This window comes from Schistocerca cancellata, chromosome 1 (assembly GCF_023864275.1).
Source record: "Schistocerca cancellata isolate TAMUIC-IGC-003103 chromosome 1, iqSchCanc2.1, whole genome shotgun sequence".
NCBI classification, from domain to species: Eukaryota; Metazoa; Arthropoda; class Insecta; order Orthoptera; family Acrididae; genus Schistocerca; species Schistocerca cancellata.
In genome coordinates, this window is record NC_064626.1 from 1,068,695,427 (window position 1) to 1,068,709,382 (window position 13,956).

At 45.0% G+C, this 13,956-nt stretch overlaps 1 protein-coding gene across 1 annotated transcript in view; it reads left to right on the forward strand.

Annotated features, from left to right (window-relative positions):
- LOC126127459 (uncharacterized) overlaps nt 1-13,956 on the forward strand; it is a 591,491-nt gene that overhangs the window by 539,461 nt on the left and 38,074 nt on the right. The window contains exon 6 of the mRNA XM_049915146.1: nt 11,864-12,232. Coding sequence (XP_049771103.1) covers nt 11,864-12,232 — 369 coding nt within the window. The remainder of the gene's footprint in view (nt 1-11,863; nt 12,233-13,956) is intronic.

Below are 13,956 nucleotides of genomic sequence, written 5' to 3' on the forward strand. Positions count from 1 at the left end.
CCATAGCGGTCTCGCGGTTCCAAACTGAAGGGCCCAGAACCGCTCGGCCACTTCGGCCGGCCCTCTCTCTCTCTCTCTCTCTCTCTCTCTCTCTCTCTCTCTCTCTCTCTCTCTCTCTCCCCCTCCCCTCTTTTCTCTTTTACACACACACACACACACACACACACACACACACACACACACACACACACACACACACACAAGCAATGTATTTATCTCTGTCGCTCTCTGTTTTGATACAGAAGTAACGTTTCCAAGAACGGGTACGTGACACAGCGAAATTCATAAAGCACTTGCAAAATAAAATGATGTTTCAATACAATCGCGGGCAGAAGACGAGTCTCATTTCCAAACAGGAGATATATTTTTCCTTTCATTAATAGAAAACATTAAATAAGTGCTGTCCCTGTAATCTAGAAGACAACCGTCTTCATAAAGAAAGCATACAAAGAACATTAAACATTTACAGACGTACCTTATCATACTTTTCACTTGTTTGCAACAGAAACAAAATTATAGTTATTGCTGATCAGCAGTAAATCACTAACGCGTTCCGGATTTAATTGGCTGCGGCGATTTGTTAGTAACAAGCCGGCTTTATTTCACTAGGTGCGCTTGTTGCTGGCATACATAAAATATGTTTTGCAAATGCAGCCAGGCCTAGCAGATCTGTTTCATGTCTGCTCCACCACTTTAAGATGTCATCATCATCATCTCCGAGGTGCATTAAAATGTAGAGATCTACTTCACCTGCTGCGGATGATTTGTTGTTCCTCCGTTCCTTGAAACGATCTCTCTTTCTGGGTGGTGATGAGACAGTACTTGAAGGATCTATGATAATAAACAAAAGAGACAAATAATACAGAACTCATGTGGAAATCATCGAAACGTTCCCATAAAAACGAGGTGTAATAGTATACGAATTATAACATTCCCGTTTCTCTATAATACACTATCCGCTAACTATGCAAAAATGATTATGTTAATGATTGCATGTTGTACCTGCGTAAGTAGCACACATTTGTCGCACATTGCTAAGAATTTCCTGCTTTTCATTTATTTCAAGCATATTAAGATCACTGAAAGACGGCCAAAGAAACGTAGCAATTTTATGTCTGGAAGTGATCACAGTCTCCGGACAAACTAAAGTCAAGGCCCGATTTTTAATCCTATGTACCTCCTGTTAAAAAATATACATGTGTTAGTATACATCAATTACGCTAGTTAATTATAAATCTATCGCGTATCATAATGAAACAGTGATTTTAACTGCAGTAATTATTCACCTGACAGTCAGTGTCATTGACACTGCAAATGTGTTGCAGTTTCTGAAACCAAAGAAAAACTAACTGGATTGTCGGTTCTTTTTCGCCTTCTAATTCGTCTGTGGCCTCTTTAAATGGTCTCAGAAAACGCGCAGTTTTTCCTGTAAGCTCATTATCATATCCTTGCAGTCTGTAAGCGGAGTCCTTTTCCGTCAGCAAAGCAGTAACTTTGTTATACTGAGTGTGTAAGGATTCCAGCATAGCGTACAAGCTGTTCCAGCGTTTGCAGACCTTCTGTTTCAACGATGATTTCAAAGACGAGCAGAGGCCACTTTTCTTAATGTACCTTACAATGCATTTTGCAGTATTTATTGTTGATGCGATGTTCGGGCCATGATTTAACAAGAAGTTATCTTCATCGAAAGTATGACTACGTGCTGTGTTTATACAATGAGCAGCACAAGGAATCCTTTCCTGATTTTCCAAAGCCTTTATTACATTGGCACCCTGGTCGGGGACAAAAACAAAACTGCGCAACATGTCCGGCGAAATGTCCCAATTAGCCATCCTCTCTTCAGTTTCTTTCATAATACTTACTCCCGTCTTCTTAACGTCCGGGAATTTTGTTGTAAATAAAACATTGTTCACAAGAGACCAATCTGTGTTATGTGATGTGTTGTAAGCGTCAAATAGTGCACCTGATTATGCGAATCAGTCCACATATCATCGGTCGCAGCACATTTTTTATTAATAACAGAAGGCATTATGCTGTTTCGTATTGCATCAGCTTGTTCTTTGACATCTCTGCTTATAGTCGAGGGATGTGGCAAGACATCTGTCACGTTAACTTCTCCATAATGCGCATCTAGATGTATTAATTCTTGCCCTAGTTCTCTGAAACCTTCACCGGAAAGAGCATTAAAAGGTCTCATATCTTTAGCACACATTGCAACACACTTTGCTGTAATACTATTTTTTATTACTGCCGGTATCCCTGAAGAAGCTGTATCTTTGTGAGCTTTCTTGCAACTGTGTTTCCTTAAAAGAGTGGTTCCCGACTGGAAACATAATAATGTGGAGCAGTTTATACACGATACGTACCCAGTAGACGCACTGTTTTCCTCTACAACCAACAGAAATGTACTCCATACTTGGCTTTTTAGACCTTCCCGTTTCTTCATTGTGTAAACATTGGTTTCGATCTTATGTCTTACTGCACTGGCTTCCTCGCGCTGCATGATTACACACCACAAATGAGAAGCCCGTACTGGCTGCAGTCTCACACGGATAATGAGACGTGTACTGTGTTCGAAGTTACGTGCTACGGATTCGGTCACGGCTTCTATGCTCGGTCACTAGAACTAGTGCAGGCAGCCTATCCATTTAAGGTGTGCTCGCCCCACATCGTATTTTGTGCTCGCTTACTCGGTCATGCAGGACTCTACTCTCTACTTCGACCATCATCAGTTATTTTGCTCCCCAAATAGCAAAACTCATCTACTACTTTGTCTCATTTCCTAATCTAATTTCCTCAGCATCACCCTAGTTAACTCGACTACATTCCATTATCCTTGTTTTGCTTTTGTTGATGTTCATCTTATACCCTCCTTTCAAGACACTGTCCATTCCGTTCAACTACTCTTCAAAGTCCTTTGCTGTCTCTGACAGAATTACAATGTCATCGGCGAACTTCAAAGAACCCTCCGATTCCATATTCTGCTAACAGTCATTGGATCTCGACCAACGCGAGCAGCAATGTCGCGATATGATAAACCGCAATCGAGATAGGCTACAATCCGACCTTTATCAAAGTGGGAAACGTGATGGTACGTATTTCTCCTCCTTACACGAGGCACCACAACAACGTTTCACCAGGCAACGCCAGTCAACTGCTGTTTGTGTATGAGAAATCGGTTGGAAACATTCCTCATGTCAGCACGTTGTAGGTGTCGCCACCTTGTGTGAATGCTCTGAAAAGCTGATCATTTGCATATCGCAGTATCTTCCTCCTGTCGGTTAAATTTCGCGTTATCTTCGCGGTGTAGCAATTTTAATGGCCAGTTGTGTATATTCTGTACCTCATCATTAATTACGTGATCGACCCATCTAGTCTTCAAAATTGTTCGGTAGCACATTGCAAAAGCTTCTACTCTCTTCTTGTTTAAACTGTTTATCGTCCATGTTTTACTTCCATCCATGGCTACACTCCAGACAAATACCCATCATCAGTTTTACTGCCCAAATAGCAGAATCATCTACTACTTTAATTGTTTCATTTCTTAATTTAATTCCCTTAGCATTCGACTACATTTCATTATCTTCGTTTCGCTTTTGTTGATGTACATCTTGTATTCTCCTTTCAAGACACTGTCCATTCCGTTCAAAATCTCTTCCATGTCCTTTGCTTTCTGTGACAGAAATACAATGTCATCGGCAAACCTCAACGTTTTTATTTTTTCTTCCTGAATTTTAATTCTTACTTCAAACTTTTCTTTTGTTTCCTTTACTGATTGCTCAGTTTACAGATTGAATAACATGGGCTATAGACTACAGCCCTGTCTCACTCCCTTCTCAGCCACTGCTTCCCTTTCATGCCTTTCGACCCATGCCGTCTGGTTTCTGTACAAGTTGTAAATAGTGGTTCGCTCCATGTATTTTATCCTTGCTATCTTCAGAATTTCAAACAGCGTATTGCATTCAACACTGCCAAAAGCTTCTCTAAGTCCACAAATGCTGTAAATGTAGGTTTTCCTTTCCTTAACCTATTTTCTAAGCCGTAGGTTCAGTATTGCCTCACGTGTTCAGTATTGCCTCACGTGTTCCTACATTTCTCCGAAATCGAAACTGATCTTCCCCGAACTCTGCTTTTACCAGTTTTTTCATTCTTCTTTTCCATTCTTTAATTTAGAAGATGTATTTACAATTTTATGCGTAATATTACGACGGCTGACCTGATCGTCTTCCTCAGGTCTCACGAGCCATGAATTTAGAGGTACTTCGGTTACTCCAGACCGACTGTTTTCACTATCGTTTCTTGTCGTCTTCGTCGTCATGTTCATGCGCTGCTGGAAAAAGGCTCTTCCATACTTACTCACCCTTATGAATCCGAATGTTTCCTGGTTGCTGCCTGGTGTCGTTTACCTACCTCGTCACCCAGGTAGTTTCGTATCGTGGAACGCTTGCAGATAAGTTCCTTCCCTGAATTTATCTAGACAATAGCGTTTGCCCCATCATTTCTGTTCCAGTTTTGTAACAACTGCGACAGCATCGCAGATTCATGTCTTTAACGTCGCCGTCTTACTTCTGTTCCACTCCCTTATTGTCATCTCAAATTGCTTCTATCCGTTATCCGATGTTAACTGAATGGTTTGCACACTTACGATACCTATCTCATTGCCGTAGATTAGAAGCATGTGTACGTAATGGTAAAAGCTCCTCTTTTCAGGCACACTGGAAACTTAAATTCTGAATGCTGTGTTCTACTCTCCTAGTGAAATGCAAGGAAGATTTTTTTCCTTTTGTTTGTTTATTGCTGTATCAATCGCTTGTGAGTACGCTAATTGATTAGCTTTCATATTCGCTTGAATAAATTTTGATTCAGCTCTTACTAATGACTCAGTTCCTGTATACCACCAGTTAGTCTTTCGTAATGAGTTACCCAATTAACCTGTTACTTTGTAACTGTATCCCTTTTTCTCCACCGAGCGAGGTGGCGCAGTGGTTAGACACTGGACTCGCATTCGAGAGGACGACGGTTCAATCCCGCGTCCGGCCATCCTGGTTTAGGTTTTCCGTGATTTCCCTGAATCACTCCAGGCAAATGCCGGGATGGTTCCTCTGAAAGGGCACGGCCGACTTCCTTCCCAATCCTTCCCTAATCCGATGAGACCGATGACCACGCTGTCTGGTCTCCTTCCCCAAACAAACAACCAACCAACCAACCAACATTTTTCTCCTTTCCTTTCCTGCGTTTCATTTGATTAAATTTTTTGTTGTAACCTTCTTGACATCAATAAATTTCCTATAAAGTGTTTATCCATACTCATTATTTCCTCCTGTAACGTCGTTTACAATACGCAGGTGGCAAACTATGTAGTGTCGATTTCGAAGACCAGTTTGTTCTTTGCACAGTAAAAGTCTGATGACTTTTTAAGCCACGTTAACATTATGTTAAAACATCTTACATACTACCGAGGAGAGGCTGCTGGTACAATATACTTACGTATTGCTTAAGACATAGGACTTAAATTTGCGGGGTTCAGTTCCCCATCCAACCTTTCAGATTTAGTTTTTCTATGGTTACCGTAAGTCGGTGAAGAAGGTGGAACGCAGGATGGTTTATTTGTAAGGGCAGGGACGACTTCTTTCCCCGTTCTTGTACGGTCCGAGCTTGTGCCCCGTGTCTAATGAGCTCGTTGTTGATGTGAAGTGAAACCCTAACTTTCTTTCCTTTTAATGAACTGCTTAGCTTTTGGCGTCGTCTAGTCTTCTTTCGTGTTATCGCGTCTGGTCAGAAATACGTGAAGACTATTCAGGAAGTGTGCTGCAGACAAGGTTACGTCACCTATTGCATAGAGCACACAGGTAACGTTCACATTCCAGTTAAACAGTAACCGAGAACAGATGGGACACCCAATGGAACTCATGGACTTCGGATATAATCGGGCCACTGGGTACCACTGGCATAAGAGATAACGATCTTCATGAAACCTTTGCAGGACGATTATTTCCGGAATTACCGCGAAGAAAACCGCCCAACATTAACTGGAGGATCCCAGAATGTAACTTTCGGAAAAGCCCATGCGTTGAGAGAACTTTTTTGAGAACATAAGTAATTCCCAATTACACAGCTGGTTTTTAGGTACATTTGTTGCGCTTTTGCAATACATTTTCTGTAATTTTTTCGGCCTTACCATCTGCAGTTCGTCGTCCTTCTTTACATTGTGTTTTTGTGCTGCGCTTTCTCTTTATTGTTCGTGATTTTTAAATTTAATTACTTTTTCGCTTCCGCGTGCTTGTACCTGCGAATGTTCTTTTCCGGGAAGTTTACTGCGTACTGGACTACGTTTCCGACACACAACGTCAGACATACCAAGTTCTCCTTAAAGTTCCTCCAGGTTAAACTAGAATTCCTCTTAGAACAGACGAGTCAGTCAATGCTGGAAGTTTGAGTAACGGAAAGTGCGTCAGGCATTCGTTATCAGCAAGTTGCTTACACGTTCCACAGATATCGAGAACTAGAGGAAACTTGTGTGTAAGTATACTGTTCCCTTTTAGAAGCGTACTAGCTTTACCTGCACAGTAGATTTTAATAAGTTATGTTCCAGCGTCTTTCAGTTCCATCTGAAACGAAGACAGAAGTTATGAAGATTTATTTTTGTAGTATCGTAATTGTGGATGTTCCTGTGGTTTCAGATGGCAATAGTCCGCAGCTCGTAATCTAGTGGCTAGCGTTGCTGTCTCTGGATCACGGGGTACCCGGTTCGATTCCCGGCCGGGTTGGGGATTTTTTTCTGCCCCGGGGACTGGGTGTTTGTTCTCATCATCATTTCAGCATAATCATCAAATGGCAATACGTACGACAATTGTCTCCTTGTTTATCTGACTTGTACTGCACAGTCCCTTCCTCTTCCACGCATCCCTTCCTTTGAGCTTCCTGAAAAACGTACGCTATAATCTCGCGTTTCGAAATGTGTTATCCGTATCTGTTCTGGTTGCCAATACGGGGAGTAGTAGTCCAATGTCTTGGCCCTATTTCTGCTTTGCAATAATTCACTGTCGGAGGCTTCTAATTATAAAATAAAACTGTACTAATTTTAATCTCCAAACACATTTAGACACCTTGTCTGACCTTTGTTTAAGAACATGATTTTTTTTTTCTCAAGACGGAAAGTGTCACAGGATAAATACCGTGTTCCCGAGAGACTTTTGTCGTGACTATATATAGCTTCTCTTGCCTTCTTTAATGTAAGTTATCCAGAACTATAGCAATTGAGACTTCCTGACGAGAAAGGTAAAAATGTGTGCCGGACTGGGGCTCTTCGGATCCGGAACCTTGCCTTTTGCGGGTAATGATTGTACCGAACGAGCTACCCAGACAGGACTCAATCCACTGCAGAGCAAGATGTACATACTGAAAACAGTCCCCAAGGTTGTGAATAATCTATTTGTTAGCAGTATCCATGTTATCGATAGTACTAGTTCAGCAAAGTGAAATGTGGAAGATAGGAGAGGGGTACGAGGTGGGTCGTGAGTCGGAGTTGGTGACAGCTCTGCTGACTTACTCTAGTGTGGTGCTGGAATGTGTTGATATTTCTTCGGAGTCTAAGACACTTCAGGTAGTTTATTGCTTTCACCTTTGATGGTTTCGCCAACTCAAAGTCAAACTAACGTCTTCCAACCTAACACTGATCTCGTCGGAAGGATGAGCAAACCAACTTGAAACTGGTAAAAGTCAAACGAATTATCATAAAAAAGTGACTAGTTGCAGTTTTTTCACCCTTTCAACATACGTTAAAAATAACTCGCTTTAAAACGTATCGTAGACTGCAGCACGCTGCGCTGCATTGCTAGACAGGAAACAATTTCTTAGTGTCCCAGCAAGAACCCTAGGCTGCACAGAAATGTGTCTCCGCAGAAGTGTCACTCCGCACAAGTGTTCAAACCCCCTTGAGTGGTCCTCGATAGCCCAGTTGTAAGAGCACTACCCACGAAAGGCGCGGTTCCAGGCTCCAGCCCCAGTCTGGCAAGCAGTTTTAATCTTCCAAGAATTTCCAGAACAACACAACCTCTTCTGCAGAGAGAATACGTCTTTCTGCAAGGTAATCCAACGCCGATTCCATGTTTGTAATAAGGGTTGTGCGAATCGTAACAAAAGGTTTCCAAATGTGCTCTTCTGATGTCTTTTCAGACATTAGGAGTCTTGTAGATTTGCTAGATTTGTGGCCCTGTCCGTCCATGGTGTATCCAGGAGTCTCCCTTAGCTCTCTAGTGTGCTGTCAAGAGTAACGAAGAACCTTGAAGGCATTTATAAGAGGGAGTCAAATGAAAATTAGACAAATGGAAAAAAGTAAGTAACCTGTTTATTATTTGAAATGTAAGGGCCGCAACTGTTAATACATGTATCATACTGAGAGACAATACGGTCAGTGCCTTTAAGGAATAATGTTGACCTACGTATGATTGTACTCAGGCATGCACATCGACGGCTACGAATGTCTTTCTTTACGGCTCCAAAATATGGGAATCTCAGGGGAGAGATCGAGACTGTATGAAGGACGTGTAAGGGCTTCCTAGCGAAGCTTCTACAGCGTAGTCCAAACAAGTTTGGCAGAATGAGGGCCCGTACACACGTTGCCAAGGGTGTTTCGACGAGGCTGTAGAAGTTTTGTTGGAGAGGCGTTATACTTCCTCCGTACAGTCTCCATCTCTCACCACGCGATTTCTTCATTTTTGGAGCCCACAAGAGAGACATCCCTGGCCGTAGAATTGGTTCGGACGAAGAGATGCTCTCGTGAGTCCGTAGGCAACCGCAAACATTTTTCTACGAAGGGGTTGACCGCCTTGTCGCACAGTGGAATAAATGTATTAACATTACAGCGATTACTTTTATATTAATAAACTGTTTACAAACTTTTTTCGATCTGTCTCGTTTTCGCTTGACTGCTTTTTATACGAGTTGCGTTTAGAGCTTCACTTAGAATACGGTACTGCTATCTCTCATACACTGAGGTGACAAAAGTCACGGGATACCTCGTAATATCGTGTTGGACCTCCTGTTGTCCGGCGTGGGGCAGCAACGAACGTGGTATGGACTCAGCAACTCACTGGAAACCCGCTGCAGAAATTTTGAGTCAAACTGCCTCTGTAACCGTCCATAATTGCGAAAGTGTTTCCGGTGCAGGATTTTGTGCACTGACCGACCTCTCGATTTGTCGCATACATGATCGGTGGGATACATATCGGGCGATCTGGGTGGCCAAATCATTCGCTCGAATTGTCCAGAATGATCTCTAAATCAGTAACGAACAGTTCTGGCGCGGTAACATGGGACATTGTCATCCATAAGAATTGCATCTTTGTTTGGGAACATAAAGTACATGAATAGCTGCAACTGGTCTCAAGGTAGCCGACACAACCATTTCCAGTCAGTAATCAGTTCATTCCACGTAAACACAGCCCACACCATTATGGAGCATCACCAATTTGCACAGTGCCTTGCTGATAAATTAGGTCCATGGGTTCGTGGGGTTTGCGCCACATTCGAACCTTACCAGGCGCTCTTACCAATGAAATCGGGACTCATCTGACTAGGGCACGGTTTTTCAGTCGTCAAGGGTTCAGTCGATACGGTCACAAGCCCAGGAGAGGCGCTGCTGGCGATGTCGTACTGTTAGTAAAGGCACTGGCGTCTGTTGTCTGCTGCCGTAGTCCATTAACGCCGAATTTCGCCGCAGGGTCCTAACAGATTCCTTCGTCGTACGTCCCACTTTGGTTTCTGCGGTTATTTCACGCATCGTTGCTTGTCTTGTGGCAATGACAACTCTACGCCAACGCTGTTCTGCAGGTCGTTAACTGAAGGTCGTCGTTCACTGTGTTGTCCGTGGTGATAGGTAATGTCCCAAATTTGGCGTTCTCGGCACGCTCTTGACACTGTGGGTCACGAAATATTGAAGTCCCAAACGATTTCCGAAATGAAGAGACGCATGCGTTCAGATGCAACTACCATTTCGGTTCGAAGTCTGTTATTCACGTCGTGCGCTCATAATCACGTCGGAAACCTTTGCACGTGACCCGCTCGAGTACAAATGACAGCTCCTTCAATTCTCTGCACTTTTATGGCTTGCGTACGCGATGCTACCGCCGTCTGTATATATGCATATATGCATCTCACTATCCCACGACTTTCTTCACGTCACTGCATACTGTTCTACACTACTGTCTTCACCAAGAAGAAATGCAGATGATAAACGGGTATTCACTGCACAAATATATTATACTAGAACTGACATGTGATTACATTTTAACCCAATTTGGGTCCATAGATCCTGAGAAATCAGTACTCAGAACAACTACATCTGGCCGTAATAACGGCCATGATACGCCTCGGCATTGAGTCAAACAGACCTTGGATGGTGTGTACAGGTATGCAGGTTCAACACGATACCACAGTTCACCAAGAGTAGTGACTGGCGTATTGTGACGAGCCAGTTGTTCGGCCACCATTGACCAGACGTTTTCAATGGGTGAGATATCTGGAAAATGTGGTGGCCAGAAAGGCCCGCACAGAACCTGTAACATGCGGTCGTGCTTTATCCTTCTGAAATTTAGGGTTTTGCAGGGATCGAATGAAGGGTAGAACCACGGGTCGTAACACATCAGAAATGTAACGTCCACTGTTCAAAATGCCGTCAATGCGAACGAGAGGTGACCGAGACGTGTAACCAATGGCACCCCATACCATCACGCTGGGTGAAAAGCCAGTATGGCGATGACGAATACACGCTTCCAATGTGATTCACCGTGATGTCCCCAAACACGGATGCGACCATCATGATGCTGGAAACAGAACCTGAATTCATCCGAAAAAATGATGTTTTGCCATTCGAGCACCCAGGTTCGTCGTTGAGTACACCATCGCAGGCGCTCCTGTCTGCGATGAAGCGCCAAGGGTAACCGCAGCCATGGTCTCCGAGCTGATAGTCCACGCTGCTACAAACGTCGTCGAACTGTTCGTGCAGATGGTTGTTGTCTTGCAAACGTCCCCATCTGTTGACTCAGGGATCGAGACGTGGCTGCACGATCCGTTTCAGGCATGCGGGTAAGATGCGTGTCATCTCGACTGCTAGTGATACGAGGCCGTTGGGATCCAGCACGGCGTCCCGTATTACCCTCCTGAACCCACCGATTGCATATTCTGCTAACAGTCATTGGGTCTCGACCAACGCGATCAGCAGTGTCGCCATACGATAAGCCACAATCGCGATAGGCTACAATCCGACCTTTTTGAAAGTCGGAAACGTGATGGTACGCATTTCTCCTCCTTACACGAGGCATAACAACGTTTCTGTTTGTGTATGTGAAATCGGTTGGAAACTTTCCTCATGCCAGCACGTTGTAGGTGTCGCCACCGGCGCTAACCTTTTGTGAATACTCTTAAAAGCTAATCATTTGCATATCACAGCATCTTCTTCCTGCCGGTTAAATTTCGCGTCTGTAGCACGTCTTCTTCGTGGTGCATCAATTTGAATGGCCAGTAGTGTAGTTAGGCGAGGTATGCGTCGCTTTTCAAACAATTGCCATATCTGTCTTGCGGTCATGTAGCTCAGGAGTGGGGCGAGCTTGCGCAGGACGGAATGTAGTGAAAGTTTCCGTGCGGAGCGGCGTGCCAGCGAGGCGCGAACTTGGGGCGGTAAGAGCTGGCCGCGCCAGTGATTCAGCGCGGGCGTTATCAGCGGACCGTCACGTCGCCTCTCTCCCTCCTTTCCTCTCCCGCCCCTCCCTAGCCTGCTGTGCTGCGGGCCCTCGGCGCCCGTGGCCGGCGGCCTCCGCAGACGCAGACATCCCGCCCGCTGAGCCGCGATGCGCTATGTCCGCAGGCCAGCTCGTCGTCGGTGGTGGTGGACGAGGCGGAGGACGAGCTGTGGAACCTGCTGGACGTGATCCAGCGCAAGGGCACGCGCCTGCGCGACGAGGTGGCGCAGCTGCAGCAGCGCCTCGCGGGCTCCGCCGCCCCCGCGCCTTCCGCCCCCGCCGCCGAGCAGCCACAGCAGCAGCAGCAAGTGCGGCCGCCTCCGCCACCGACCCCTCGACCGCGGAGGCCGCTGGGCGCTCTGGACGCGGTGCTCAGCGCGCCCTCCACGCTGCCCAGGGCGCGCCCCGACGCGCGCAAGGTGGCCGCCATCCTGCGAGAGCTGGACCCCGTGGAGCTGCAGAGGCACCTGCTCACCACCACCGCGCACAACCAGGTCGGTACCACCTCTCCGTCTCTCTCACCAGCAGGGATTCCATTCGAGAACACCTTCAAGTAGCCGATGGAGCAAAATTTATTTACCGAATTTGTTTTTAATTTTGGGATTAGACTCGCGATGAATTTCCTAAATAACGTCTTCACCAATTTATTACGAGGGTCACTCCAAAAGAAATGCACGCTATTTTTGTAAAAATACAGTTTTCATTCTGCATGTGTGAAAGTTCTACAGTGTGTAGATACATCCTTCCCGCTTGTTTTCAAGCTTAGTTCAACCTGTTCCCGTGAGTGGCGCCGTCACAGCGTGTCTTCAAGATGGCTGCTGCACTTGACGTTCGTCAGAAGCAACGTGCTGTCATAGAATTCCTGTGCTGTGGAAACGAGACAGTGGGAAACATCCATAAGAGGTTGAAAAAGGTGTATGGAGATGCTGCTGTCGATCGCAGTACAGTTAGTCGGTGGGCAAGCAGGTTACGTAATGAAAGCGGACACGGCATTATTGAGGATTGTCCTCGCAGCGGCAGGCCTCGTATTGCACACACTCCAGACAGTGTGCAGTGTGTTAACGAATTGGTGACTGCTGACAGACGCATCACAGTGAACGAATTGTCACGCCACGTTGGGATACGGGAAGGAAGTGTTTGCAGAATACTGAAAGTGTTGGCGTTAAAAGAGGTTTGTGCCAGGTGGCTTCCAGAATGTTGACAGTGGCTCACAAAGAAACAAGAAAAACGGTATGCAGCGAACACTACGAGAATGGTGGAGATGAATTTCTTGGAAGAATTGTGACAGGTGATGAAACATGGCTCCATCATTTTTCACCAGAGACGAAGAGGCAATCAATGGAGTGGCAACATGCAAATTCACCCAAGAAAAAAAATTCAAAACTGCACCTTCTACTGGAAAAGTTATGGCTACGGTCTTTCTCGATTCCGAAGGACTCTTGCTTGTGGACATCATGCCAAGTGGAACCACCTTAAATTCTGATGCATATATGACGACACTGAAGAAACTTCAAGCTCGACTCAGACGTGTTCGACCACATCGGCAAAAGCAGGATGTTTTGCTGTTGCACGACAATGCACCGCCACATATCAGTCAAAAAACCATGGAAGCGATCACAAAACTCGGATGGACAGCACTGAAACACCCGCCTTACAATCCTGATATGGCTCTGTGTGACTATCATCTCTTTGGGAAACTGAATGACACTCTTCGTGGAAGAAGGTTTGAAGATGACTACCTTGTGCACGCTGCCAAACAGTGGCTCCAACAGGTTGGTCCGGAATTTTACCGTGCGGTTATACAGGCGCTGGTTCCAAGATGGCGTAAGGCAATTGAGAGGGTTACAAATTATGTGACGAAATGAAAATATTGTTCCTAAAGGATGTATCTACACACTGTCAAACTTTCAAACATGTAGAATAAAAGATTTTTTTTTAAAAGTGTGCATTTCTTTTGGTTCAAATGGCTCTGAGCACTGTGGGACTTAACTGCTGAGGTCATCAGTCCCCTAGAACGTAGAACTACTTAAACCTAACTAACATATGGACATCACACACACCCGTGCCCGAGGCAGGATTCGAACCTGCGACCGTAGCGGTCGCGCGGTTCCAGACTGTAGCGCCTAGAACCGCTCGGCCACCTCGGCCGGCCATTTCTTTTGGAGTGACCCTCTTAAAATGAAACTATGTAGACCAAGACCTTTCAAGTCTCCAACAA